Source organism: Microcaecilia unicolor, chromosome 6, assembly GCF_901765095.1.
Source record: "Microcaecilia unicolor chromosome 6, aMicUni1.1, whole genome shotgun sequence".
Taxonomy (NCBI): Eukaryota; Metazoa; Chordata; class Amphibia; order Gymnophiona; family Siphonopidae; genus Microcaecilia; species Microcaecilia unicolor.
In genome coordinates this window covers 39,232,037-39,259,900 of record NC_044036.1, presented here as the reverse complement: position 1 = coordinate 39,259,900, position 27,864 = coordinate 39,232,037, and the positions used below count along the sequence as shown (strand labels likewise).

The 27,864-nt window shown below is 42.4% G+C and overlaps 2 protein-coding genes across 10 annotated transcripts in view; one reads left to right on the top strand and one right to left on the bottom strand.

Annotated features, from left to right (window-relative positions):
* Positions 1–27,864, top strand: part of DOCK7 (dedicator of cytokinesis 7) — a 279,528-nt gene that overhangs the window by 95,565 nt on the left and 156,099 nt on the right. The gene's annotated exons all lie outside the window — the stretch shown is intronic.
* ANGPTL3 (angiopoietin like 3) overlaps positions 2,852–27,864 on the bottom strand; it is a 28,406-nt gene continuing 3,393 nt past the window's right edge. The window contains exons 2-7 of the mRNA XM_030206646.1: positions 27,385–27,495; positions 21,953–22,070; positions 20,864–20,977; positions 16,993–17,088; positions 5,353–5,622; positions 2,852–3,570 (exon numbers count right to left, since the gene is read on the bottom strand). Coding sequence (XP_030062506.1) covers positions 3,389–3,570; positions 5,353–5,622; positions 16,993–17,088; positions 20,864–20,977; positions 21,953–22,070; positions 27,385–27,495 — 891 coding nt within the window. The 3' untranslated portion in view covers positions 2,852–3,388. The remainder of the gene's footprint in view (positions 3,571–5,352; positions 5,623–16,992; positions 17,089–20,863; positions 20,978–21,952; positions 22,071–27,384; positions 27,496–27,864) is intronic.

Below are 27,864 nucleotides of genomic sequence, written 5' to 3'. Positions count from 1 at the left end.
CTGGGTTTTTGCTAGAGGAGTGAACACATTGAAAAAGGGTAGCAACTGTAACTGTTGCACTTCAGATCTGCCTCTGCTTAAACAAAGGTTTCCTCAGTATTGTCCTACGTGTTGGTGAGAACCAGTTCTTGGAAGTGACAACCACAGACCATTCATGTGAAAGTGATTTTTATTAGGCGATGTTCAAAATAACAAGGAATTTAGAAAGACAATAATATTCAACATATTGCACAACTACCGACAATAACTAACAACATTTAAATGAAGAAGATATGGGGATCCCTTCACAATCCCCTAACCCCCCCCTCCCCCCAATGACCCTTTCCCCTGCCAACCTCATGGGGGTAAACCTTATAGCATCAACAAAAAAGGCAAAACAAGTTTACAACATTGATTAGCAGTTCAAAATCCAACTTTGAGCTCTGGATGCCATTGTGCTTCCAGATCTGTAGAAAGTGTTGCCCATGAGCAGAAGACAAGTCCATGACTTTGCATCTTTCCATGGATAACATATTTATCATCTGAGATCTCCATAGTTGTTCCGTTGGGGCTGCAGAAGAAATCCAAAGCAACATTACAGATTTCAAGGCCATTAATATTGTCCATCTCAACGCTCGTATTCCTTTTCTTGGGGGTCGAGGTCTGGGGATAACACCAAATAATTCAGATGGATACTATATGTTACTATATATTGATTAATCCACAAACCCAAAACATATGGCCCAATGAGGCTTCTGGGCATGTACACCTGGAGCATGCAGAGGTCAATTGTTGCAGTTTTAATAAATGTGCCTTTTGGGGGGGAAACATACAACTTAAAGAGGCTTTTATACTGCATCTCCCAAGGGACATATAATCTGATAACAGTTTTAAGCCCTTCAGATGGGCTAGGATAACCTCATCTCAGATTTGTATGCCCAGATCTGCAGTCCAAAACAAGGTAAGTTGATTATAATCCAATCAAGGTGTGTGCTCTTGAAGACCTTTGTGATGACACTTTAATGGAAATTTCATCTGAGAGCTCAAAGTGTATGCCTCAGAGAGTGTTTCATGAATCTCCAGCTGAAGATACCATTAAATACTTGGGCTGCATACACAAATGCTTGTTCAAAGCAGTAAGTGAAAAATAAAGTGTCCTATGAAATTGGGGCTTGGAATCTACAGGGCCTCTCTGTGCTTATGGGCTCCTTTTAAACTGTTGCTCCTTTTCTACTCCAGCTGAATGAGTATGCATTTCCACTTCCCCTGCAGAGCTAGCTCTTAACACTTCCAACACGAAAGCATTACATGTCTTTCATACAGATGTGTGCAAAAGTTAAGGCAGTAGTGGTCAAATTATATGTTTCAATGAATCCTTAAGTGAACAGAAGCTGACATAATCTTTACAAAGTTAAACCCAACATATTTTGGAAATTTTAATGCATAATTACTATTTTTTTTGTTTAATTTAACATTATAACAAAGTGAGTATTAATAAAATAGCATAATAAAAAAGTAAATATAGCAGTTGTGAGTTTGGATAGCCTTCTAGGTGATTCATTAGTACTTTATTTTTCAATAGTAGTTAATAAAACCCCAAAATGTTTAGGTCTTCAACTAATAAAATAAATGGAAATGACATGAAGATGATGCAGTTAAGGTAAGATCTGGAAAACCAAGAAACATCTCTGACAGAACTGCCCTAAAACTAGTTAGGTCTTCAAACCAGAGCCCACAGACAACTCTGAAATACAGGTCTTCTGTACAACCTTATCATAAAAGTTCTATCATCTGAAGTACAGAAAATAAAATCTTGATAATCCTTAATTTGTAAGTTTTGTGGAACAAAAGTGCTTTGGCCTGATGAAATGAGAATTGATTTGTTCAGCTGGAACCACACAAATGCATTTGGCAATAAACATAGTAACATAGTAGATGACGGCAGAAAAAGACCTGCACGGTCCACCCAGTCTGCCCAACAAGATAAACTCATATGTGCTACTTTTTGTGTATACCCTACCTTGATTTGTACCTGTCCTCTTCAGGGCACAGACAGTATAAGTCTGCCCAGCACTATCCCCGCCTCCCAACCACCAGCCCCGCCTCCCACCGGCTCTGGCACAGGCCGTATAAGTCTGCCCAGCATTATCTCCGCCTCCCAACCACCAGTCTAGTTCAGCTGCAACCACACAAATGCATTTGGCAATAAAGGATGAAACGTGTGAAGAAAAGAACACCTTGCCAACTGTTAAGCATGGGAGTGGATCTGTCATATGTCAGTGACACAGGAAAAAATTGTACAGGTTGAAGAAACAATGCATCCAACTAAACATCAGCATTTAGCAGTCTGTTCCAGAGCTGGATCCTAGAAGCTAATGTTCCACAGTGAATGAAGAAATTGGAATCTACCATGAAATACTTTAAACAAGAAAGGGGACTTGTGATGATTACAAATGTTAAAACTTTACAAAATATCTTCTGTACAGACAGCAGTGAAAGTCAATATGACTTATAATTGCACTCGATTTGCTGAAACTGTTGGTTTATGTCAACAAAGGCCATAATGTTCTCCTTGCTTGCGCATGTTCCATTTAAAATTGTTCTGTGAAACACGCGCCCCTCGCTCCAAGCAGTTCTTTTGAGATTCCATAAAGTGAAGAAACTGCGGTGGGTGGAGTTAAGTGTGTTGAGGGCAGCAGGGATAGAAAATGGGGGAGAAGAGTCTGGTCTCCAGATCCCAGCTCTGGTACCAATTGAAGGATAAGATAGCAGGAGGAAGGAAGCTGCCAGGTTAAAAAAAAAAAAAAGAAGGTAAATTAAAAATATCCACAGAAACTTGAGATATTTCATGAATGTAGCAATTAACTTTTTAATGATTTAACCTGTGGGAAGTAGTCAGTTGCTTGTAGTTGTGAAGTGAATCTCTCTAGTAGTTTTAAATTCTTTTATTGTGCTTTTCACCACTTGGCTATAATCCTAAATGGACTTCTCTAGCACAGCATGAGGGAGCCTAGAGAACGTGTAACCTGTCAGATAACTTGACTTTAAAAAAATATCCCAAAATGGCTTGTAGACATTCGTATGATGGGGGCTGCAGGGTGAAATCCACAGCTTTCAGGGTTTCTCCATTTACTTTGTCTAAATCCATGTTTTATAGCCTGTTGACAGTTCTCAGTGTAACACTCGTCTGGTATTTTGCAAGTTTAACTTTCTGTTCGGTATCATCAGATGTAATTGTAGATTTCCCATATGACCATGTCTTGCTATAAAAAATAATAGCAGTTGATTTGACTTATGGAAAAACCTCCCAAACCCTCAGACTTAGTAGCACTGGACACAGAATCTCTGTGGCAAGTCGTGTGTCCTGCTGTGGTATATTTTTATATTCTAATTGTTTGATCATGAAGGTTTAATCAAAAATGTCTAGATCTGTAGGACGAATCATCATTTTTGTTGACTTCACGGAGTAGAATCGCCCTTTTGCAGGTTTCCAGAGTAGGCCGCCTCTCTTCTCTGGCTTCCCTCTCCATCTTGGTTTCATGTATTTTCCATTTAGGTTGGTTCCGTTACATCCTGTGTACCACCACCCACCTGTGGAAAAGAATTTGATTGGTGTTTAAGCTAGGGCTGCATTTCTGAAGTTTCTTTGAAAACTGTAAGGCTGTTTAGCATACTCTTTTACATTCTTTAATTTATAATATGTCAATTTGTATTTATCATTTCATTACTTTTTATTTATTTAGGGCTGCATTTCGATTAAAATGTGTAATTGTCATTAATCGTGTGATTTAAAGATACGCTGTTTATATTTTTTCCCACTGCAGCTCCTTGTGACTCTGGGCAATAGAGGGTTAAGTGACTTGCTTGGAGTCATAAGGAGCTGCAGTGGTGATGGTGGGGGGAGGGGGAACACACTTTTAATGGAACGATTAATCGTGATTAAAATTTTAATCAAAATGCTGCCCTAATAGGCCAATTGTGACTTTTTAGGGGAGGGGGAGGTGGCGAGGAGGCTGGTCTCTGTATTTTATTATTCTTTTCTCATCATGGCTGCAATGTCTCAGCTAATGGTGCCAATGGAAGCTTTCCCACTCTTTTCAAGACCTGCCAAAAACACTTAAGAACTGGTTCAATCATCACTCTTTCCTTGTAGAGGCATAATATCTTGTAATAAATGCACCAGTGAGTTCCAAACTTAGGGGAATGGCCTACCATATTACGCTATTAAAAATGACCGGAGCTTGAGGCTCTAATCGTTTCCTATATATTAATCATGAAAAGCCATAGAAAATCCATGTCTGTATATGGTTTTGACTTTTTTCTAGTTATATCGGTTACAAGTGACGTTAGAAAATTGTTTTAAAATCCAGGATTATTAAAATATGTATGTTTTAAGAGTACTTGCCATGTGCTTAACCTGAAGTACCTAAAACCGTAGGGGCCCTTTTACTAATGTTTGCTAAACCCTAACACAGGCTTAGTGCACCAAAAAAGACTTACTGGAGGATGCATTAAAGCATCTTGAAGTAATTTTCCCTTTTGTGTGTGTTAAATGCACAATAAATGTCTTAAATTTATTTTTGGAGGGGGCATTTCAAGGGTGGAAAATGGGTGTGGAAGTGCTATTCAGGTAGCACGCTCACATTGGCGCACGCTAACTGAATAACGCAGGGTGAACATGGGAGCCCTTAATGCCTCCTAAATAGGAGATGGTAAGTGCTTCCACGTTAATGGATTGCAGTTGCTGTGTTCTAATGACATTAGTTCATGACTTGCAAATAAAAAAGTCAAAAGCGCCCTATTTTAATGTATTCGTTTAGTGCACAGGAAAGTCCTGCGTTAAGACATACTAAGCCCATTTTATAGTGCATCTTAGTAAAAGGGTAGTGATTTAATTGTTAAGCTGGTGTCCAGTCGGTTAATGGATCATTTGTGAGCCTCCCCATGGACTGTACAGGCCCAAAGTTACAGTAGACCCACAGGCTGGCAAATCAGTCACTTCTCAAGGAGTTCCTTGTAAAATATTCAGAAGCAAATTATGCAGGGTAAAGACTGTGCTCACATTTCAAATTAAATTTTGGCATATATTTCAGCTGCACTGACCTTATCCTCATCCCTAGTCTCATTTCTTTTCCCCTCAGAAATCAGTATGTGTGCTGTCAACATTGCGCACATTTTTCCTTTTGAAGCACGTGTGACAATTTTTTAAAGGGACTTCATTTTACCTGTAGAGACCCCCCCCCTCTTAATTTCTTGGCCCCTAAGTCGACTACGATGGTGTTAGATGGTTAGATGCATAAAACTTGTCAGCCTAGAATGTTAGTCCAAAATTCCATTTTTAATTCAACAGAGGTTAAAAATTGATACTGGTACCTGAATAACTTTCTGAGCATTGTGCATCTCTGTCTGCAGTGTTGTGATCCTTTGTAGCAAACCTGATTTCTTTCTGTTTGCCCATGGCATTAGGAATGTTCCCCGAGGTCTGTGAAAGGTAGAGTGAGTAGTCTGTCTCTCTATTCCCGAGGGAAAATGTGTACTCGATGTACCGCTTGTTAGCTCTCCAGTCTTCTAGTTCAATCTGCATTATGTAGTCCGCTTGCTGAGTAATAGCAGAAAGTCTTTCCAGTCCTAACCAGAATTCACCTGCAAAAAGTTGGTTGTGTAGATTTAATTAAGAATCTTGTTTCATGGATCTAGTTGCTTAATGTATGGATTCTTATTCAGTTAATGACTGAGATTCATTATTTTCATGGTAATCAATAGAAATAAAACAACATAAAACATGGAAAAGAAAATAAGATGATACCTTTTTTATTGGACATAACTTAATAAATTTGTTGATTAGCTTTCGAAGCTTGCCCTTCCATATCATCAAGCTGATCAATCCATAGACTGGTGGGTTGTGTCCATCTACCAGCAGGTGGAGATAGAGAGCAAACTTTTGCCTCCCTATATGTGGTCATGTGCTGCCGGAAACTCCTCAGACAGAAGATTGGAGGCGGCCTTAAGGTCGTCCTTTGAGGCAGCTGCTTTAAGTTTGCAGGCCTCAGTTTGCGGCTCCTATGTGGCCAGGGCGTGCCTGACTATGGTGCAGCGGGCTTCCCCCTCGGATCTTTCCTTGAGGGCTGATTGGCCGGCCCTGGAATCGGGCTTAGCCTATTTGGCAGACTTGCTGTATGATGTCTTGAGAGCCTCAGCTAAAGGCATGGCTCAGACAGTCTCTGCGCGGCGGTGGCTTTGGCTGAAACATTGGTCTGCTGACCACGCCTCTAAATCCCGCCTGGCTAGATTGCCTTTTAAAGGCAAGCTGCTCTTTGGGGTCGAGCTGGACAAAATCGTGTCCGATCTCGGCACGTCTAAGGGCAAGAAATTACCAGAGGTCAGGGCTCGGGCTAGTACTCGTCCCGGTACCTCCAGAGGACGGTTGCTGGAAGCCCGTCGGTACCGCCCGGGCAAGTCGGGTTCCTCTGCCCCCTCTTCCTTCAAGAGGAATTTCTCCCCCAAGCAGCATTCCTTTCGCAGAGACCGCCGTCCCGGAGGTGCTCCCTCCGGTCCTCCCCCAGGGTCTCGTACCCAATGACGGGGCCTTGGTCCACGCCCCAGTGCAGATTGGAGGACGGCTGTCCTCGTTTCTGGGCGAGTGGACCACTATAACTTCAGACGCGTGGGTGCTGGAAGTCATCAGAGACGGCTACAAGCTAGAGTTCTGCCAACCCTTAAGAGACGGGTTTGTACTCTCTCCCTGCAAGTCTCCGGTCAAGCTGTGGCAGTGCAGCAGACCTTGGACAACCTGATCCGCCTGGGTGCGGTCGTTCCGGTGCCAAAAAATCAGATTGGCAAGGGACGTTACTCCATTTACTTTGTGGTTCCAAAGAAAGGAGGTTCTGTCCGGCCTATCCTCGACCTCAAAGGGGTCAATCGGGCCTGGAAAGTGAGGCACTTTCGCATGGAGACTCTCCGCTCTGTTATAGCGGCAGTGAAGGCAGGAGAGTTCTTGGCTTCCTTGGACATCAAGGAAGCGTACCTGCATATTCCCATCTGGCCTCCTCTCCAACGCTTTCTGCGTTTTTCAGTCCTGAGACGACACTTCCAGTTCAGAGCCCTCCCTTTCGGGTTGGCTACTGCTCCGCGGACCTTTTCCAAAGTAATGGGGGTCATAGCGGCCTTCCTGCTAAAGGAAGGAGTACAAGTCCATCCTTATCTGGACGACTGGTTGATCCGAGCCCCCTCTTATGCAGAGTGCGGCAAAGCTATGGACCGGGTAGTTGCTCTTGTGAGCTCCCTGGGATGGATCATCAACTGGAAGAAGAGCCAGCTGCGCCCGACTCAGTCCCTGGAGTATCTGGGAGTTCGATTCGACACCCAAGTGGGCAGAGTGTTCCTGCCAGACAATCGGATTGTCAAGCTTCAGGCTCAGGTGGACTAGTTCCTAGTAGCCTCTCCTATTCGGGCTTGGGACTACGTGCAGCTGTTGGGCTCTATGACGGCCACGATGGAAGTAGTGCCCTGGGCCAGGGCTCATATGAGACCACTACAGCTATCTCTGCTGCTGCGCTGGACTCCGATGTCGGAGGATTATGCTGTGCGCCTTCCCGTGGACCCAGCAGTGCGCAAGGCGCTGAGCTGGTGGACGCAGACAGACAAGTTGTCTGCAGGATTGCCTCTGGTGACCCCGGAGTGGATTGTCGTCACGACAGACGCCTCTTTGATGGGCTGGGGAGCCCACTGCTTGGGAAGGACAGCGCAGGGGCTCTAGTCTCCTGCAGAGGCAAGTGGTCTATCAACCTCCTGGAACTCAGAGCCATTCGGTTGGTGTTATTGGAGTTCATCCCGGTACTGGTGTTGTAGCCTGTACGGGTCCTGTCGGACAATGCCACGGCTGTGGCCTATATCAACCGCCAGGGAGGTACCAAGAGCGCCCCTCTAGCCAAGGAGGCTATGAGTCTTTGCCAGTGGGCGGAAGCGAACCTGGAGCAGCTTTCAGCGGCCCACATTGCCGGAGTCATGAATGTCAAGGCGGACTTTCTCAGTCGCCATACCTTGGAGCCCGGAGAGTGGCAACTATCTGCTCAGGCGTTCTTGGACATCACGAAGCGCTGGGGCCAGCCGAGCCTAGATCTGATGGCGTCATCGGCCAATTGCCAAGTGCCGCGCTTTTTCAGCAGAGGACGGGACCCTCGATCCCTGGGAGTAGATGCTCTTCTCCAACAGTGGCCGACACAAGAGCTCCTCTATGTGTTCCCGCCCTGGCCCATGTTGGGCAGGGTGCTAGACCGGGTGGCAAAGCATCCCGGCAGGGTAATCCTGGTGGGTCCGGATTGGCCCAGACGTCCCTGGTATGCGGACTTGATCAGGCTCTCAGTCGACGATCCTCTGCGGCTGTCAGTGGAGCAGGGCCGGTTACATCAGGGTCCCGTGGTGATGGAGGATCCCTCTCCCTTTGGTCTTACGGCCTGGCTATTGAGCGGCAGCGTCTGAGGAAGAAGGGCTTCTCAGACAAGGTCATCGCCACTATGCTGAGAGCGAGGAAACGCTCTACTTCTACTGCTTACGCCAGGGTTTGGCGTATCTTTGCAGCATGGTGTGAAGCAGGCTCACTTTCTCCCTTCACTGCTCCAATTTCTTCAGTGTTGGCGTTCCTGCAAGAAGGTCTGGAGAAAGGCCTGTCGCTCAGTTCCCTTAAAGTCCAGGTAGCAGCTCTGGCTTGCTTCAGGGGCCGCCTGAAGGGTGCTTCCCTGGCTTCGCAGCCAGATGTGGTGCGCTTTCTCAAGGGAGTTAATCACCTGCGCCCTCCTCTGCACTCAGTGGTGCCTGCGTGGAATCTCATCCTGGTGCTAAGAGCATTGCAGAAGCCGCCTTTTGAACCCTTGTCGAGGGCATCTCTGAAAGACCTGACGTTGAAAGCAGTCTTTTTGGTGGCTATCACTTCAGCCAGAAGAGTTTCCGAGCTCCAGGCGCTCTCATGTCGAGAGCCTTTTCTGCAGTTCACTGAGGCAGGAGTGACTATTCGCACAGTGCCTTCCTTCCTGCCCAAGATTGTTTCTCGCTTCCATGTGAATCAGCAGCTCTGTCTCCCTTCCTTTCGTAGGGAGGACTACCCAGAGGAGTACTCTGCTCTTAAATATCTGGATGTGAGACGAGTCATCTTCAGATACTTGGAAGTGACCAATGATTTCCGGAAATCGGATCATCTGTTTGTCCTGTTTGCAGGTCCTCGTAAGGGTCTGCAGGCTGCTAAGCCTACAGTGGCAAGATGGGTCAAGGAAGCCATTGCAGCGGCTTATGTGGCCGCGGGGAAGGTGCCGCCTATCCAGCTGAAGGCTCACTCCACGAGAGCTCAGGCGGCCTCGATGGCAGAGGCCGGATCCGTCTCCTTGGAAGAGATATGCAAGGCGGCAACTTGGGCTTCGGCTCATACATTCTCCAAGCATTACCGTTTGACTGTGGCTGCACGGGCGGAGGCCCGGTTTGGAGCTTCAGTGTTGAGGTCAGGGATTTCAATGTCCCGCCCTGGGTGAGTACTGCTTCGGTACATCCCACCAGTCTATGGATTGATCAGGATTGATTCCATATTGATGATATGGAAGGTAAAATTATGTATAATCATACCTGATAATTTTCTTTCCATTAATCATAGCTGATCAATCCATAGCCCCTCCCAGATATCTGTTCTGTTTTTATTCTGGTTGCATTTCAGGTTCAAGTTTAGTCTTCAGTTATTTCAGAAAGACTTCGTGTTCAAGTTCTTTCACTTGGATTCTTTAAGAGTTGAGACGAGTTTGTGTTACAGTGAGCTGCTGCATTCCTCTCCCCTCCGTTTTACGGGGCTGGATTGAGACATAAATTCTGCCGGCACTCCCTCCCGCTTCGTGCGGCTGTAGGGCAGCTTTGTACCCCTCCCGCTTCGGCGGTGTTAGGGTCAGTCAGCTCCTCCCGCGGTTGCGGTTGCAGGATAAGCCAGATCCCCCCGCATCGGCGGGTGTGGTGTCCCTCCCCCGCTCCGCGGGGATGAGCTGGACGGATTCCCCTCCCCCACTTGTGTGGGGATGAGCTGGGTTAATTCCCCTCCCCCGTTTCGGCGGTGGTGAGCTGGGCAGAGTGTCCCTTCGTGGGTGTAATTCTCTAAGTGCTGAGTCCTGCGGATGGAGCTTTGATATCGACATACTGAGGAGTTTCCGGCAGCACATGACCACATATAGGGAGGCAAAAGTTTGCTCTCTATCTCCACCTGCTGGTAGATGGACACAACCCACCAGTCTATGGATTGATCAGCTATGATTAATGGAAAGAAAATTATCAGGTATGATTATACATAATTTTACCTTCTTTGTCAGATCGGAAATAAGCAAATGTTGGTAGATGACAGTATATATAAGTGAAACATCAAAGCATTTCAGTGACAGTCTAACAGGATGGGGGTAGATAGGTGAGAGTCAGGGAGGCAGGAAGGTGACAGAGCAATACAATTTACAGAGCAATACAATTTTATGCTTTATAATGGGCTAGAAAACCCAGATCTTTAAGTCCTGTCTGGTGGGTGTCAAAATATTTAATCATTATTTTCATGGAGAGTGGAGTGGGAGTGAGCTATCCCCTTGTTGGGATACAAGGGAACAGGAGAAGTCATTGGGCATTTGGGGTGGTTTGGGAGGGTGTATTTGGGGGTTTAAGTCAGTATGTCTAGTATTTTATTGTGATTTGTATTGTAATTGATCATTTTCTATCCCATTATGGATGCTTTTATAAAAGGAGGGTAAGAAAACTAATACATGAAATAAAATGAGATAAAATCAAAGATGAGTGAAAGGTTGTATGATTTCAAACAGTGTTTTATATACTTGTTTTGCATTTAGCTTTTGAAAGCTAGTCATAAATGTATTACCCTAGCGAAAAGACATCACATACCACTCACTTGTTGACCTTGGATACTATTGGGAATTTTGTTTAAAAAAAATCCTCAGAAATCTGTCTTGAGTAATTGTGAACACAAGAAAACATAGACTTTCTTTGATAACTGATTTGTTTCAGATACTGTACTGTGCATTGATTGGCTCTCTGCATGTGCCTGTTGGGCAGAGTAGATGATTAACAATTAATAAATATGGGTGTACTCAGTCCAAATGCCAAGTACATGTGATTGGCTAATGATGATTGGAAGACAAGCTCCCAAATGACTAATTTGAAGGTTTTGAGAAAATGGTACAAAATTGATTTTTTTTCCCCCCCACAGAGTATATTTAGAATAAAACTGCCATATTATAAGATGTATCAGTCCTAGGGTAATTACTGCTGTATAATATCCATCCTTGATTTCTGTTCTTACATTTATGTGGTGTCTATAAGTCAGTGCCTTTGCCAAATCTCAGTCACCAGACCACAGTGACATACAAAAATTGAACCTTGGCTCCTGGCATTTCATGCCCCTGAATTTGTTGGTCTCTGAAGGATGACTAACTTGTTAGGTGGATTGGGGTTTGGCAATGCTTAGGGGAGAGAGAGAGAGGGAGAAAGAAAGACTTAGTGTGGGCAGGATGCATGGAAACGAGAGGTAGAGACTGGGTGAGGGCTGGAACACAAGGAGAGACTGCTGAGGACCTGGGCCTTGATGATACATGAAGCAAAAAGGCAGTCATCTCAGGCAGAGCTGTCAGGAGCCACCAGCATGGCGGCAGGGGGAGTGAGAACACTGGTTGTTATGCCATCACTGTTCTGTGATGTGTTAAAGATTTGATTTCTTTTCCCATAGAGATCTAATAGGGAAAAAGTAAATCAGACTCTAAAGTTGATGCGGTAGACCGGGGTTTGTGGTGAGAGCATTGAGAGAGAGAGGTCTTAGTAAGTGACTCCTAAGTTTTTCTAACTCCCAGGAGACAAGAATAGCTCTCGGAAATTATCCAGAACAACCCTTGACATCAACTAGCGCTCGCACAACCTTATCACTTGTGATCTGGAGCAGATTTTCTTAAAATTTGTCAACCTGTTTTAAGCTAAATAAAATAAGTCAGTTGAGCACTGTGTTAGCTCACATATTTAAAAACATGCTCTTAAAAACAGATCTTAAAAGTCCTAAGACAAACCTGACGTGGCCACGTTTCGCCCTCAGGCTGCATCAGGGGTAAAACTATAAAAACATATAAACATAAAGCCATACATATAAATATGCAATGCAAACCACTCAAAAAATGAATATAATCAGATATAAATCACATGTACATTAAAATATCTTCAATAAATGGAATAAAATATCAACATATAAAAATGAGTCTAGAACAGTAAGATCTACACACAAAAATTATGTACTAATTTTTAAACCAACATTAAACTAATAATGAGATAATATATTTGTTTTTTTAATTAAAAGATTAGCATATGCAATGGTTGGTGACCCTTGACCTGCTAAATGACCCTCTTTTTAGGTATGTATATTGAACAAAATGATTACATTTTCTTATCTCCACCTCTCCTCTATATGTTTTGATCATATTTGTCTGATCACACTTAGTAAAAAAGCTATTTAAAGATTTTATTGTCTTATTACATTGGATTCTCATTTTTATATTTGTCAGTATTGATTTTATTAGTTTAATGTTGGTTTAAAAATTAGTGCATAATTGTTTTGTGTAGATCTCACTGTTCTAGATTATTGACTCATTTTTATATGTTGATATTTTATTCCATTTATTAAAGATATTTTAATGTACATGTGATTTAAAACCATTTATTGATTTATATCTGATTATATTCATTTTTTGATTGGTTTGCATTGCATATATGTATGGCTTTATGTTTGTTTTGTTTATATGTTTTTATAGTTTTACCCCTGACGCAGTCTGAGGGCGAAACGTGGCCACGTCGGGTATTGTTCTAATTAACTTTTCTATCTGTTTCTGTTTTTCTGTTTGTTTATATTACTCAGTAAGCAGATTTGTGCCTTTTTTGTTTTTCCTAAGACAAACCTGTACAGCAAAGATCCCTTGCAATAATAATAATGACAGTTTTCCTCTGCATTTGGGGTGTGTACTCTCTTGTATGTTCTTTCTGCACTAAAGGCTGTTAGGGTTCTGATTGGGCCTACAGCCCTTCTAGATGGCTGAATGTAGTTAGAGTAGTGTTATACAACAAAATATTTTTGAGCTACACACAGTAACCTGTTGCCTCATTTGCCACACACAAAAAAGAAGAAACAAAGCTTATCTTAGCCATGGTGCTCTTCCCATCACAACCCTATCTGCCCCAGCTGTGTCAAACCACAGGCGTTGCCAAACCTCAATTGTTTGGGGGGGGGGGGGGCATTTTGCCTGACCTCCCTGCTGCAACCCTACATCCGTGAGCTGGCAAGGGTCCCCAAGTCCCGCCAGCAGAAGCTTTCCTGCAGCGATATTCACCGATGTGCTGCCTGCCGTGCTTCCCCCTCCCCTGTGTGTATGCTAGGTTTTAGTGAAATTGAGCATTCATTGTACTTCATTTTCTTGTTGTTAACGTTTGTTATATTTTTATGCGTACACCTTTCATGTACTAAATGTGTTTCATGTGTTAGGTAAAATGGAATTTAGCAATAAATTAGGTGCCGTTTTTCAGCTAGCGCTGAGTACCAAAGATTGCCAACTAAAGAAGTCTTCACATTCTGACAACTAAAAAATAGAATTCAAAGTGCATTAAAAGTATGAGTTTGTTTTACTGTTCTAAAGAGTGCTAATAGAATTTTTGGATGCATTAGTCTTCACACCCTTTGACCAAATAATTTTCAAGTCAAGTATCTACCTACTCTGCACAGTGAGATTGCGTAGACATAGTTCATCTTGGGAGAATAGCTCCAGCTCTCTCAGGTTGGCTGGGAATCAACTGTGGAGCTCAGTCTTCAAGTCTTACTGCAGATTTTCTGTTGGATTCAGGTCCAGACATTGACTGGGCCACTCAAGAGCATTCAGTTTGTTCTTGCTGAGCTACTCATTGTTCTGCTGAAAGGTGAATCTTCTTTCCCAGGCTCAGGTCAGTGCCAGACTGGAACAGGTTAGCTCTGCACCATCCAACTTTTCTGTACCTTTCACAAGCCTCCCTGACTCTGCTGCTGCAGTGCATCCCCACAACATAGTGCTGCCTCCACCAGACCTCACTGTAGAAATGATTTTAGCACGATGATGTTTTGTGTTTGTTTTATGCCACACCTATTGGTTAACATTGATATCAAAAAGTTCCACATTGGTCTCATCAGAGCACAAAAACCACCGGCGGTGTCCCATAAGTGTTTCTACAGCAATGCCTTCCTTCTTCCCACCCTTCCATACAGGCCATGTTTGTTTGAATGATCTTGAAATCAGGGGCGTAGCCACACTTCGTGGTGGGAGGGGGCCAGAGCCCAAGTTGGGGGGGGGGGGGACACATTTTGTTCTGCCACCCACTGCCGCAGCAAATACCTTGGCTGGCGGGTGTCCACAACCCCCGCCAGCTGAAGCGTTCTCCAGCGCCGATCTCTGGTGCCGCCACCACCGTGTTGCCTGCCCTGCTCTGTCTTCCTCTCTCGTCCTGCTTCTTTTAGGAGGGGAAGACAGAGCAGGGCAGGCAACGCAATGGTGCTGGACCCCCACCAGCAAAACTAGGCGCCCAGAGGAAATTTGGGGGGGGGGCCCAGGCCCCCGTGGCCCCACATAGCTACGCCACTGCTTGAAATTATTGAACAGTCAGTATTTTTTCACCCTTCTCAATTGGAGACCTATGTGGTTTTTAAAATAAAGTTGGGCCTTAGTGACCTTGCACATGAAGTTTTCTTAACCTCCAGCTGCTGACTTTAGAGGTACAGTGTTAGTGGTGATAAACTATCCGCTTTATAAGTGATGGATCTGACAGTGCCTTGAAGGATATCCAAACACAATAAAATTCTTTGCAGCCGTCTTAATCTGTACCATTGCATAACTTTATCCTGGAGTTCTTTTGACAACTGTTTATTTATCATGTTTAGACCTTGCTTCAAATTCACATCATACAACTCATAAAGCTTGATTCTTAATCCAGGAGTATTGACAGTCAGCTCAACTGATAATTGACACAGGTGGGCTCTATTTAACTTATTTTGGCCTTTGTTAAGGTAGTTTTTTGGTCTTTGGGTTTGAAAATGTAGCAATCAAATATTTTTGGTTTCTTACTCTTAAATTAGTTTTGATTACTGTTGTTATTCTTTCATGTTGAAAGTGAAGAGGATGTTGAGTAGATCAGTGAAGCAACCTTCTACTTTAGTGCATTTTGAAGTGTATTTTTTTGAGAGCAGAATGTGACAAAATGTGTACAAGGCATTGTAGTTGAGGATCCTTACAGCTGTACAAAGTTTGACCACTTAAATTTAGGGACGTCTTGTATGCTGTAGATTGTGGGTAAATGATTTTAGGCATCAAGAACATGTATAAACATGTAAATAACCTCATGTAGAATATCAACTAGCAGAAAAGTAAACACCGTGCTTTGATGGTGTGTAGTTAGCCAATGGAAATGCATATGGGCACATGTGAATTATGGGATACTATAATTTAGAGGCCAGCTGAGTTTGTTTCAGTTACATCGCCAAAAACGGCCCAAAATCCTCTTTCTGCCCAGTTTCAGCTTCGACCGAAAGGGTATTTTAATTTTTGACCATGTTTTCAATTTTGGACAAAAATGACCGTGTGTTTTCAGCGGAAACTAAAAATTTGTGCTTTGTCCCGTTTGTCTCCTTCCCTGCCATCCTCCCAGACCCCCTGAGTGCTTCCCCCATTCTACCCTTATGCCCCTCCCCCGGGTCAATCTTACAATCCCTGGTGGTCTAGGGTGTAATATGGACAGGTACAGTGCCCAGTTACTCCTGCCCCTTCTGGCTCTGCTCTCAAAAGGACTGCCACGACTAGGGCATCGCTACTGCCCTGACTACACCGCTAGACTACCAGAGATTGTAAGGTAGTTTGAGGCGGGGGGGGGGGGGGGCCTACTCGTATTTATTTATTTTCCTTCAATATTGATCTTGCACAATAATTTATGGTAAATAAAATACTTCAAATAAATGCTTTTGATACAAAACTTTAGCAGGGATTTAAGTCCAGAAATTTTGGGTAATAAGCTCCTTAGGAATTAAACTGTCTGTGGAATTAATGACTTCAGCTGTCACTCTGAGTGTGTCACAAATTCAGCCACTGTAAAAACACCATGATTTTTATTTTGTTTTCATTAGCTGTGGTCCATATGTGTGAGGGCTATTTTGCCTGGCTTGGATACTACTACTACTACTGTGGATATTAGCAGAGGAATGCAGATTTACAAGCTCTGACAATCCCCAGCAGCCTTCACTGGTTGTACATTTACACAACTAAATTTGAGGTTTCAGTTTTGGCTTTGGTTGAAACCAGGTGATTTTGGACTGCAGTTTCAGTTTTTGCTGAAAGCTTTCAGACAGTTTCGGTGGCAATTTGGGTTTTGGCTGAAACCGGGGAAAAGCAGTTTTGGTCAGCCTCCTATTATAATGTATGCATGTTCATTAATACATCTAGGTATAGGCCATTTACACTAGCCAGAGGACTGGTGTAGGGTACGTGCATTCTCTGCCACTTGTACTAATATTCTGTAAAGAAAAGTAGATGCCTATACCAAAATAGAGGCCCTGTTACAGAATTATCCCCCTAGTGCTGAAAATTAGTAATAAGTGACTGCTCCACCTGCCCTCCCCTGATCCTTCACTTTCTGAGCTGTTACATTTAGCTATTTAGCTTGGTCAGTTTTCAAAGGGGCAATCTGGCTTTCTAATTTCTGAAACGAGTCATTGAACACACGTGACTTTTGTCATAGAAGCCGACTCTGTGGGTGATGTGGGTGCTTGAGCACCCCTAATATTGAGAACATTCCTTGTATGTGACCAGGGAGGGGTCATTTCCATTGAGCTTAGCACCCCCAATGATTTTGAAAAGTTGGCTCCTATGATTTTTGTTGGCTACATGGTGAGGTAAACAGAAATTTTTATGCTAAAATTAATGTCTTTAAAAGCATAATTTTTTTTACCATTGGGGTCACCAAATCCATTTACATAGCTGTCCCAGGTCTGGTTAAAATCTAGACATCCATCGATTCTTCTCTGAATTACAGTCCATGCTCTTTCTGAAAAATTGAGAGAGGAAAAACATGAGTTTATAGGAAAATGGCGATTTATTGGCAGACAATTAGATAAACATAGGCTTTTTAATTTCTTTGAAGCCATGCTATGAAAGAAATAATACATACTAATATGATGTACAATGCTTGTGAATGAATTTTTCATTAGAAATAGCCTGAACAGAAAATATACCGTATTGTATTTACTCCTTTACTGATACTAAGTACATGTATTGGACATATGATAACACAGAAGAAGATCAAATTTGAAATATTTGCTAGCACTTCAGGTTGATTAGCTAGTTGTATTGTGCTAATTCTCCACGGACAAACAAGTTATATCGATCACATGTGAGTGTTGTCCAAGGCACTGAGCACAAAAATGTTGACTAGCTTCAGCTAGAAGCATTTCTGCTTGTGTACAGTAGATAGAGGTATCTAGTGTAATAGGTTTGGGGAGGCAAAGCCTGATGCTATGCCTCAGTGGCCATGTAGCTGAAGAGATGATGGGGTGGAATTGAAGGGAGGACAACCTTGTCTGAAGGGAGCAGAAGCCAGTAAAGGTGTCAGTGCCCATAGTGGTCAGGAGGAGGAGCTGGAAGCGGTGTCATCAGCCCGTATAACTAAACTATTTGCAGCTTAGAGATTTAGTATCATGTGAATAAAATGACCTAAATATCTGTAATGTAATTATATAGGGGTATGTTTGCTAAGGTGCGTTAGTGTTTTTAATGTGCCTGTAAATTTAAGGCACATTAAACGCTAATACGCCTATATATTTCTACGGGCACATTGGCGTTTAACATGTGTAAACCATTTACGTGCATTAAAAACACTAACGCCCATAGCGCCGCTTAGTAAACATAGGTCTTAGTTAATTCTTTTGGATTTTAATGTTTTTGGAAGATATGTTTTGTATTGTTTTAGTTTTTTATTGTAATGTTGTGATCTGCTTTGGTGCCTTTCGGTGTTAATGCCATATATTAAATGAATAAATCAAATGAAAATCAAGAGAAGAGGAAAATTGGAGAGGCACAATCACTGGATGTTTGACCCAAAAAGGAGGGGAGCTGCCACTGTCTACCAGGTGAGAGACTAGTGGACAGAGTATGAAACAAAGTTGGAGAGGGCTGAGAGAGTGGTAGCGCCAGGATAAGGTAAGAGGAGTTTGAGAGACAAAGAAGGAAATTCAGTTCTGTTAAATGAGATCAATCAAGGGACACCATTAGAAATCACTTAGCTTATCCACACGCTATAGTGTTCTAATCATTCTGGTGTTCTCCACTCCTCAACCCGACAGGGAGCCCCTGGATTTGCGATTGCTGCGTCAGGGGTTTAAATTGTATCTCTTATTGTATCAACGATTCTCTCTAATGATATATCAACAGTTTTCATCCAATCTGCTGTATCCCGGAATTGCTGCTGTCTCAGCAATCGCGAAACGGGGGGCTCCCTGTCGGGTTGAGGAGTGGAGAACACCAGAATGATTAGAACTCTACAGTGTGTGGATGAGCTAAGTGATTTCTAATGGTGTCCCTTGCTTGATCTCATTTAACAGAACTGAATTTTGTATCAAGATTGTCTGAATAATTTAGAAAGAGTAGAGACACACAGATTGGATAGCTGATAAGTACAGCGAAAGTAGACCCCTATATGGGGATTAGTTTAAAATATATGAATGGAGTTTTTTAAGCTATATGATGGCACGCCGAGCCTACGCCTTATAGCCGACTATGTCGGGCTGGCTGGGTGGTGACACTGAAGCTTTTTTCTCCATTAAATTAGACTAATTTGACTACATAAGGGTGTGAATGTCCCACACTAGAATTACACAGCTGGTGTGAAGTTGTGTTGTGATTTTCTAACACGATCTTAAGCTTGAGTGGATTAATTGTTATAAAATTGGCCAAAGTTTATGCAAGTAAGTGTGTGTGTAATGCCATTTTACATAAAACAGTGAAGGAAGCAGGTGCTGAAGGGGTCCCCAAACAAATGGTAAAACAACACCACAGATGACAAAGATATGGAGAGTCAGCATATTCTTATGTGCTGCTCTGGAACTTTACATATACCTTTACCTGTTATGAGTAGAGGTGCTCCTGGGTGAAGAATTGGGGCGAGGATTAGATTTATGTGCATATTTTTGAAAATCCAGAATTATAAAAGTGTTTCAAAAGGTTTATTGTGGAAGAGTGTGGGTGTGTGTTTGTTGGGGTAACATTCAAAGGGAGAGTATGCATTTGATTTCCTTTTGAAAATTGGTGTAATTTCACGCATACTATTTATTTGGTGTTTGCTCACACCTTTTTCAATAGTAGCTCAAGGTGAGTTACTTTCAGGTAGACTGGGTATTTTCTCTGTCCCTGGAGGGTGCACTAATTTTGTACCTGAGACAATGGAGAGTTATGAGACTTGCCCAAGCTCAAAAGAAACAGCAGTGGGATTTTGAACCGGGCACCTCTGGATTTCAAGCCTGGTGCTCTAACTACTAGGCTTAGAGAATGACGTGGGGATGGGGACGGAGGACAGAGCCCACGAGGACGGGGACAAACTTTGTCCCTGTTTCGTTTTCTACTTTGAAGCCTGTTAATGAACTGGACTGTTATTTATGCGTGAGTGATGCAGGCAACAATATTTAGATTTTTTGGAAAAAATAAGCAAACATGCTGGCCACAACTAGCAAAATTTGCATGGGGGGGGGGGGGGGGGAATCCTATACATCCTGCTACCAGCACATCTTCTAAGATAACATTTTCTATTGCAGGAAGGACTGTGGAAGACAAGAGAGCTAGACTGAATCCTGAGATTGTTGATGACTTCTTATTCATCCACAGATTTAAAAAATCATAACCATGTTACATAGGGCATATTTCTCCCCTCTAGGGCATACAGGACGGATTGTATTTTGTACCCCTAGACATTTTAACAGGGTGGATTAGGATTCCTTGAGTTAGTAATAGAAATCAAACAAAATAAAACATGGAAAAGAAAATAAGATGATACCTTTTTTATTGGACATAACTTAATACATTTCTTGATTAGCTTTCGAAGGTTGCCCTTCTTCCTCAGATCGGAAATAAGCAAATGTGCTAGCTGACAGTGTATATAAGTGAAAACATTCAAGCATTACTATGACAGTCTGACAGGGTGGGAGGAGGGGGGTGGGTAGGAAGTATGTATGGGGACATCAAAGCATATCATTGATATTCTAACAGGATGGATGTGGATCTGAGGAAGAAGGGCAACCTTCGAAAGCTAATCAAGAAATGTATTAAGTTATGTCCAATAAAAAAGGTATCATCTTATTTTCTTTTCCATGTTTTATTTTGTTTGATTTCTATTGATAACCTTAAGAGTGGACTAACACGGCTACCACACTCCTCTACTTGGGTTAGTAGAAATCAGCTATTGTTTGGGTTGGAAGGGTAGAGGGTGGTGGTGAGGAGGGTTATTATAGCTTCTCACTGTTGTTATTGTTTTCTATTTCTAATTTATACACAATAGTTGCACAGCATATTATTCCTTTTTATACTTTAATAAAAAGATTTAAATTAAAATCATAATTGAGGCTTCTGCAGATGAGAACAGAGCCCATGGGGATTGGGACAGGACCTGCGCGGACGGGGTGGGGATGGAGACAGAACCCAAGGGGACGGGACCAAACTTCGTCCCCGTGTCATTCTCTATCTAGGCTACTCCTGTACTCTAGCTGCACAAGTTAGGTGGCCTCTTTCTAAATAACCCTCCCTTTCTTATCTACATTTTTCCGACATTGCATTACCTGGTGTGAATTCACAGTAGACGTTAAAAATTTCAGATCCATTGGGTTTGATGGAATAAATACCAGAAGTCTGTTCACCTCCAATAGAAATGTCATTGCAGTCATTAGAGATGCCTGGAAAGTAGTAAGGGAAAAACCGATGATGAAAGGTGGGAAATATTTTAACAGTGATTTCATCAGACAGAGAACAAAGGTAGATGTTTTGCATCAGGGCAGTGAAAACTTACGTAAAAACTGGATTCATTTTGGTGATCGTGTGATTTTGGTAGAGCTGGTTTAATTTGCCACAGTAGGATTGCTCCTGTAGGTGCCTCTTAACACTCTCCTGGAGGCACACCCAGCCAGCTGATTTTTCAAGATTACCATTGTGAATATGCATGAGAGATATGTGCATTGGAGTGGAGGAGTAGCTTAGTGGTAACTGGGCTCAATTCCCATTGCAGCTCCTTGTGACTCTGGGCAAATCACTTAACCCTCCATTGCCCCAGGTACAAAATAAGTACCTTTATATACTATGTAAACTGTCTGTTATATGCAGATCTATCTCGCATACATTCATTATGGCAATCCTGAAAACCCGACTGGCTGGGTGTGCTCCCGTAGAGAGATGAGAAAATTAGCACGTGGCTATAAAAAAAAAAGAATAGAAAACTTGGCCATTTTACCCATGTGGAAAAAATTACATTAGTGTGAGGAAATGACCTATATATGTGATACATGCTAAAGCCACTTTTTACCGCAGTTTGGTAAAAGGGCCTCTTACTGTTGCCGTTGGATGGAAGATCCGTCTACAAATAGTCTCGCAAAAGATGCTTATGTCCAAGGATGACAAAATGATGTTTCTTTTAACATCAACATGAATGATTCATTTCAGAATATTGGTGAAAAGAAAGGAAGGAAATTTATTTGTAGACCTGTCATTAATATGAATTGTTAAAAATTAATGAGTTAAAATTGAAAACGGGCAGTTTTCTTACCACAAACGCTATTAGTCTTAGTACTTCTAAAACAAAGATTGCATTTAACTGTTCTGTGAGCCAACACTGTTACTGAGAGATGCCGACATGTAAAAGCATTTAATGATCTCACCATCTTCCTCATAAGCCTTAGTTGTTGAATTATGTGAAAAGGGCGACAAGAGCTTTGAAAGTAGTTTCTTTGTAGATGAGGAATTCCTTCTGTTTTCTTGAGAACTGATATTGCTGAGCTGAAAAAGAATACAGTTTCTGCATTAGTAACTCTCATGAAATTGTACAAGGCAGAGAAACTTGTTCAGATCATTTAACGGAGCTTCTGTGCTTGGTTCACCATGCAAGTGAAAGTAAACCTTGAGTCAGTTAAAATTAAGGGGCTGTTTTACAAAGGTGCGACAAAACAGCACTTACCGCTTGGTGCACCGTAGTGCCCTGCGATAGTTCTGTGTTTGCCATGCGACATTTCCTGCACCAGAAAATGTTTCTATTTTCTAGCACGGGGGATGGGGAGAAGGCGTGCACAGCAGTAATCAGCCATCGGCACATGCTGTCCGATTACCGCCGGGTAAATGAAAGGAGGTAAGGGCTCAGGCAGTAAATCGCCATGCGATAGTATTTTTATTAGCTCAGGCCATTTACGATTTCCATTTAAAATAATGGCAATTACTGCTGCACTAAAAATGGCCTTGGGAAGAGGCAGTTTTCACACGCCCACTCTACCGCAGGCCAAATTTTTACTTCAGCTTTGTAACAGGGCCCCTAAATGTTGTATTTAAAATAAAATAAAGAAAAGTTGATATCCAGACGTTTGAAATTATTTCTCAAATCTTCTTTATGGCAGAAATAAATTATAGCATAATAACTGGATTTGTTTTCTTACACTAGGCCAATAACGAGTTTTAGTGGAATGATAATGATATAAATTAACTTTCAGACTGTGTAGATCCCTTCTTCAGATGTAATTATTGTTCCATTGAAGTGGAGCAGAACTTCCTAAGCAATCCAGTAATATCTGCTGGAATTCTTCATGACTGTATAATCTCTGAAGATGGATATAGAAGGGTGGAAAAGTTCTACAGCGAGGGAGCAAACTATTACCTGCGATCATCAGTTCCTTCCTTAACGGAAATTTAAAAAAAATAAAAATAATAATTGAAAGGTTTAATATGACTGTGTGCTGGCACTGTGTTTGGTGGGATACTGGGAGTGGATGGTGACATTTTATCTTTGTCAGGTGGGGAATAATTGTACAGAATCCTGTTCTACACATATGTCATGCATGCATATAAAACTATAAGTAGGGAGAGATTTTACACTTGTATAAAGCCAGTGTTCCAGTTGGTGGAGTTGAACTGAGTTTGTGATGTATACTAATATAAAGTATATTTGTATACCTGTATAAAAAATGCAGTGTATATGCTTGTAAACTGACAGGTCTAACGGGCATAAATGTGTGGCCTGCTGCTTCTGGTTGCACATATAAGAGGCAGTTTTCGAAGGGAAAGTGTATGTTTACCTTCCTTTTCTAAAATCAGTGCTGCTTAGGTGTAATGTGGAGGGATATTTTCAAAAGGACATCCGCGTCAAACTTGATCGACCTACCTAAGAGAAACACATCTGAATCAACATGAACGTACCTAAACCTGCACTACCCAAGCTGCAGAGGAGTCAAATACAAATCAACCTACGCATCCAACTTTTCCTGCATTAAACCAAAAGCCATGAAACCTCGTACGACCACCTACACTTCCGGAGAACACTAAAAACTTTTTTTTAAAAGTCATACCCTACCAACCCAACAAATGCCTGATCTCTGCAACACAACAACACTAGAATTCAGAATACACAAAACACAACTCTCCCACTGTTCAACGACTTTATGTGGCTGTCCCACATGAACTTTTTCTTTTATGTTTGTGCAGCGCTGCGTATGCCTTGTAGCGCTATAGAAATGCTAAATAGTAGTAGTAGTAGACTCAACATCACTCTGTATTTGTAAACACCAAAGTCTGCAAACACCACATTGAGCCTGCAAATAGGTGGGAAAATGTGGGATACAAATGCAATAAATAAAACAAACATCCATCCTGTAGCCATTTTCGAACATGAAATTCGTCAGGGTTTCCTGTTTGAAAATATGTGAGAGCATTCAAAATGAACAGCCATTTTACAATCTGAACCATCCAAATAATGAACACCAAAATCCAGGGACAAAAATGGCCACTCAGATGCCCTTGCAGAGCAGAGGGGCAGCCTAATGGTCAGTGCAGCGGACTGTAAACCAGGGCACCTAGGTTCATATCCCCCCCCTACGACTCTTTCATTTTAAATGCTGAGCCCTCCAGAGACAAGGAAATAACGTACTGTACCTGACAGTACACCACCACCTCAATAGTTTTCAGGCTTGCAGGTGTGATACATATTTAGGTGCAGTAGGTATGTCTGTTCTGGGTTGCTCACAATTTAAAGGAAAAAAAAGAGCTGAAATGGGAATTAAACCTAAGTTCCCTGGTTTACAGTTCACTGCGTGACTACTAGGTTACTCCTCGGACCTATTTTCTGTTGTGTTCAGAATGCCCATAATACCTGATGCTATCATAGATCCTTTCTGGTTTCTCTTTCAAGGGAGAGGGAGGGGGACAGCGAACCACTGAGGGGTTCATGAGGAGTCGTGCCTTAATCCCTCCAGTGGCCAGCTGCTCAATCAGAGCACCTTTTTGTACCTTGGATGTGATTGAAACAGGTCTAAGTAAAAACATCCTCCTTTTTAGACTTGGAAATTTCTTCCCTTTCAGTTATCACTGTTGGATGTTCTAATGTAGGACCCTCCATGGTCCCGGCCAAAACACATCCACAATACGCCCCCTTGCTATTTGGACAAACTTCAGTGTAGGATGTCTAAATTCTGCCATTGTCAAATTGCAATTTGGATATTTTTGGCCATTTTGTGATATCTGTGTGTGCCTTGAAATAAGTCCTGTGGAGGGGCATTTTTGATATGACATCTAAGTCCAACTTTAGACGTTTTGCAAAAAAACCGTCCAAAATCTGAATAGGAAAGAAGTTTGTTTTCAAAAAAGAAAATTCGTCTATCTTTTGTTTTTGAAAATACTGTTTCTAACAAGGTTTTCTGCTTTGGATGTTTTTGTTTGGTAGTCCATTTAAAAAAAGAAAAAAAAAGTCCAAGTGAAAAACAGAGAAAATCAAACCATTGGTATGTAGGAGGGGTCAGTGTTTTTAGTAGACTGGTCTCCCAGACATCCCAGGAGATAAATGGAGCACCCTAGGTGTCACTGCAGTGGACTTCAAAAACATGCTCCCAGGTACACATCTCACCGTTGCTCCCTTATCTTGTCGGCTGAGCCCCCCTAAACCCACCCAAAACCCACCCAAAACCCACTGCACACAACTGTACACCACTACAATAGCCCTTATGGGTGAAGGGGGCACCTATATGTGGGTACAGTGGGTTTATGGTGAGTTTTGGAGGACTCACATTTTCCCCCACAAATGTGACAGGTAGAGGGAGATAGTGACCAGAGTCTTCCACTCCATGGTGCGCTGGACCACTACACTACTTCAGGGACCTGGCTCTAACATCTGAGGCTTGTCATAGAGGCTGCTAAATCATATTTATATTCACATTTGTTGGGGGTGGGAGAGGGTCAGTGACCACTGGGGGGGTCACCCCTGATACCCTCCAGTGGTCATCTGCTCATTTAGGACACCCTTTTGTGCCTTATTCGTTATAAAAACAGGTCAATATTTACTAGATGGACAAAACAAGGAGTCACGTATTTACAACCCATACTCACGGAAAATGGGAGACTGCAATCTTATAGGCAGTTACAAGGCCTAAAGCTTCTGGGACCTAAGGACCAGTTTCACTACTGGCAACTAAAACATTATGTGACCAATTTGTCCTTGGAAGCACTCGCAGAGGATATTCAAGAGGAACTTCCAGCAGCTTTGTCCTTAAACTCGCAGCAGAAAGTACCATTATCATACCACCACAGGCATATAAAAGACACCAAGTCGGAACTGGACTATGCTAAGTATGCTAGCGACTGGAGTAAGGAGCTATTGGTGCAGGTAACTCCTAGCATGTTTAAGGAACATGTACTGACATTAAAACAAACAACCAATTGGGTCGCGTACTGGGAGACTCAATACAAGTTTGCCCTTCGGCTATATATTCCACCGCGAAGGGCTTTCCACATGGGTTTATCTCCGGACGGGGCTTGCCCCAAGTGTGGAGAGGCTGGAGCAACCCTGGGACATATGTTCTGGAGTTGTCCCCGAGTAGTGCAGTTCTGGACTAGCCTAATTAGACAAATAACAAAACTATGGAAGACAAGATGGACATATTCGCCCTTACTGTTATTTAATACACCGCAGCTCAGCAGGCCGAGACCTAAAGGTTATTCTGCATTTGTGAAAAGAGCCATCATGATAGCAAAGAAATCTATCTTAGCAGACTGGTTGGAGATCAAAGGGCCATCGATTCAGATATGGAGAACTCAAATGATACTTTTGATGAGGTTGGAGAGACTAGCATGTAAGGAAAGGCCCCGTGCAGAGTTTGACTTATTTATAGTCAGATGGAGCCCATTCCTTGATACCATGCCCTCGGAGGCAAGAAGCCTATTATTGAATATGTAATTCTGTGTCATTGTTGTACGCTGTGAATATTAATAACTGGGGGAGTAAGAGATGGGTTAGAGGGACGGGAGGGGGTAAGATAGAGTAGGGAAGGACATATATAAAATGATGGTAGATGTTGGCTTAATGGAAGATTGTTCGAATGTATTGTTTCATACCATCAATAAAAATGATTTAAACATAAAAACAGGTCAAGCTCAAAACGTCTTAATTTTTAGTCCTGGACACTTTTGTTTTGTTCCATTATGGCTGAAAAAGTTCAAGTGTAAGGAACACCCAGATCCTGCCCTTAACACGCCCCTTGTGATTTGAACGCACTTCTGACGGACTTCATAGAAAAACATCTAAAAATTGGTTTTGAAAATACCAGTTTGGATGTTTTTGTGAGAGAAATGTCCAAATGCAGATTTATGCCACTTTTTGGACATTTTCTACATAGTAACGTAGTAGATGACAGCAGAAAAAGACCTGCACGGTCCATCCAGTCTGCCCAACAAGATAAACTCATATGTGCCACTTTTTGTGTATACCTTACCTTGATTTGTACCTGTGTTTTTCAGGGCACAGACCGTATAAGTCTGCCCAGCACTATCCCCGCCTCCCACCACCGTTTCTAGCACAGAGCGTATAAGTCTGCCCAGCACTAGCCCCGCCTCCCACTACCAGCTCTGCCACCCCATCTCGGCTAAGCTCCTGAGGATCCGTTCCTTCTTTTGAAAATGAGCTCCATAATAACATAGTAGATGACAGCAGATAAAGACCATGTGATCTATATTATGTGCCCGATGACAGCCAGAGCCACACCTGCCACTCTGTGTTTTGTAGTTGGATCCATATTAAGAAGGAGGGGAAGGGAAAAAATGAGAGTACTAAAATGAATACTACCTTCTCCTTTAGGTTCCTTATCTGATTGTGTTGCTGATCCAGCTGTTCGTGCTGCTCCTGCACAATTTGTAGAAGTTGCTTGATGTTGTTATCCTGCTGTTCTACAAAATTCTGTTCAGGACAAAGAAGTGTGATTTAGAGCATGTTTAACCTCCACATTGTGAAACACTTCTGATGTTTCACTAGCATACATTTGCAGGATTAGTTCGGACCTTGGATTTGCATCCATTGTACAGGTATAAGATATAGGCAAAAAAACAAAAATTAATATTGTGCAATCAAGAGAAGAGACAGGTGTGCTGTTGTTCAGCTACAGATAAAGGTACTGTGAAATAGTTTGTTGATTTTCATTGCACATATAGTGCCATGTAATGTTTTCTGCAGGGCATAATCTATATCTTGTAGTCAGTGTCTTGTAGTTGCAAAAACCACAGAAAGGCGGTATATCAAGTCCCATTTCCCTTTCCTTTAATTTAAAGT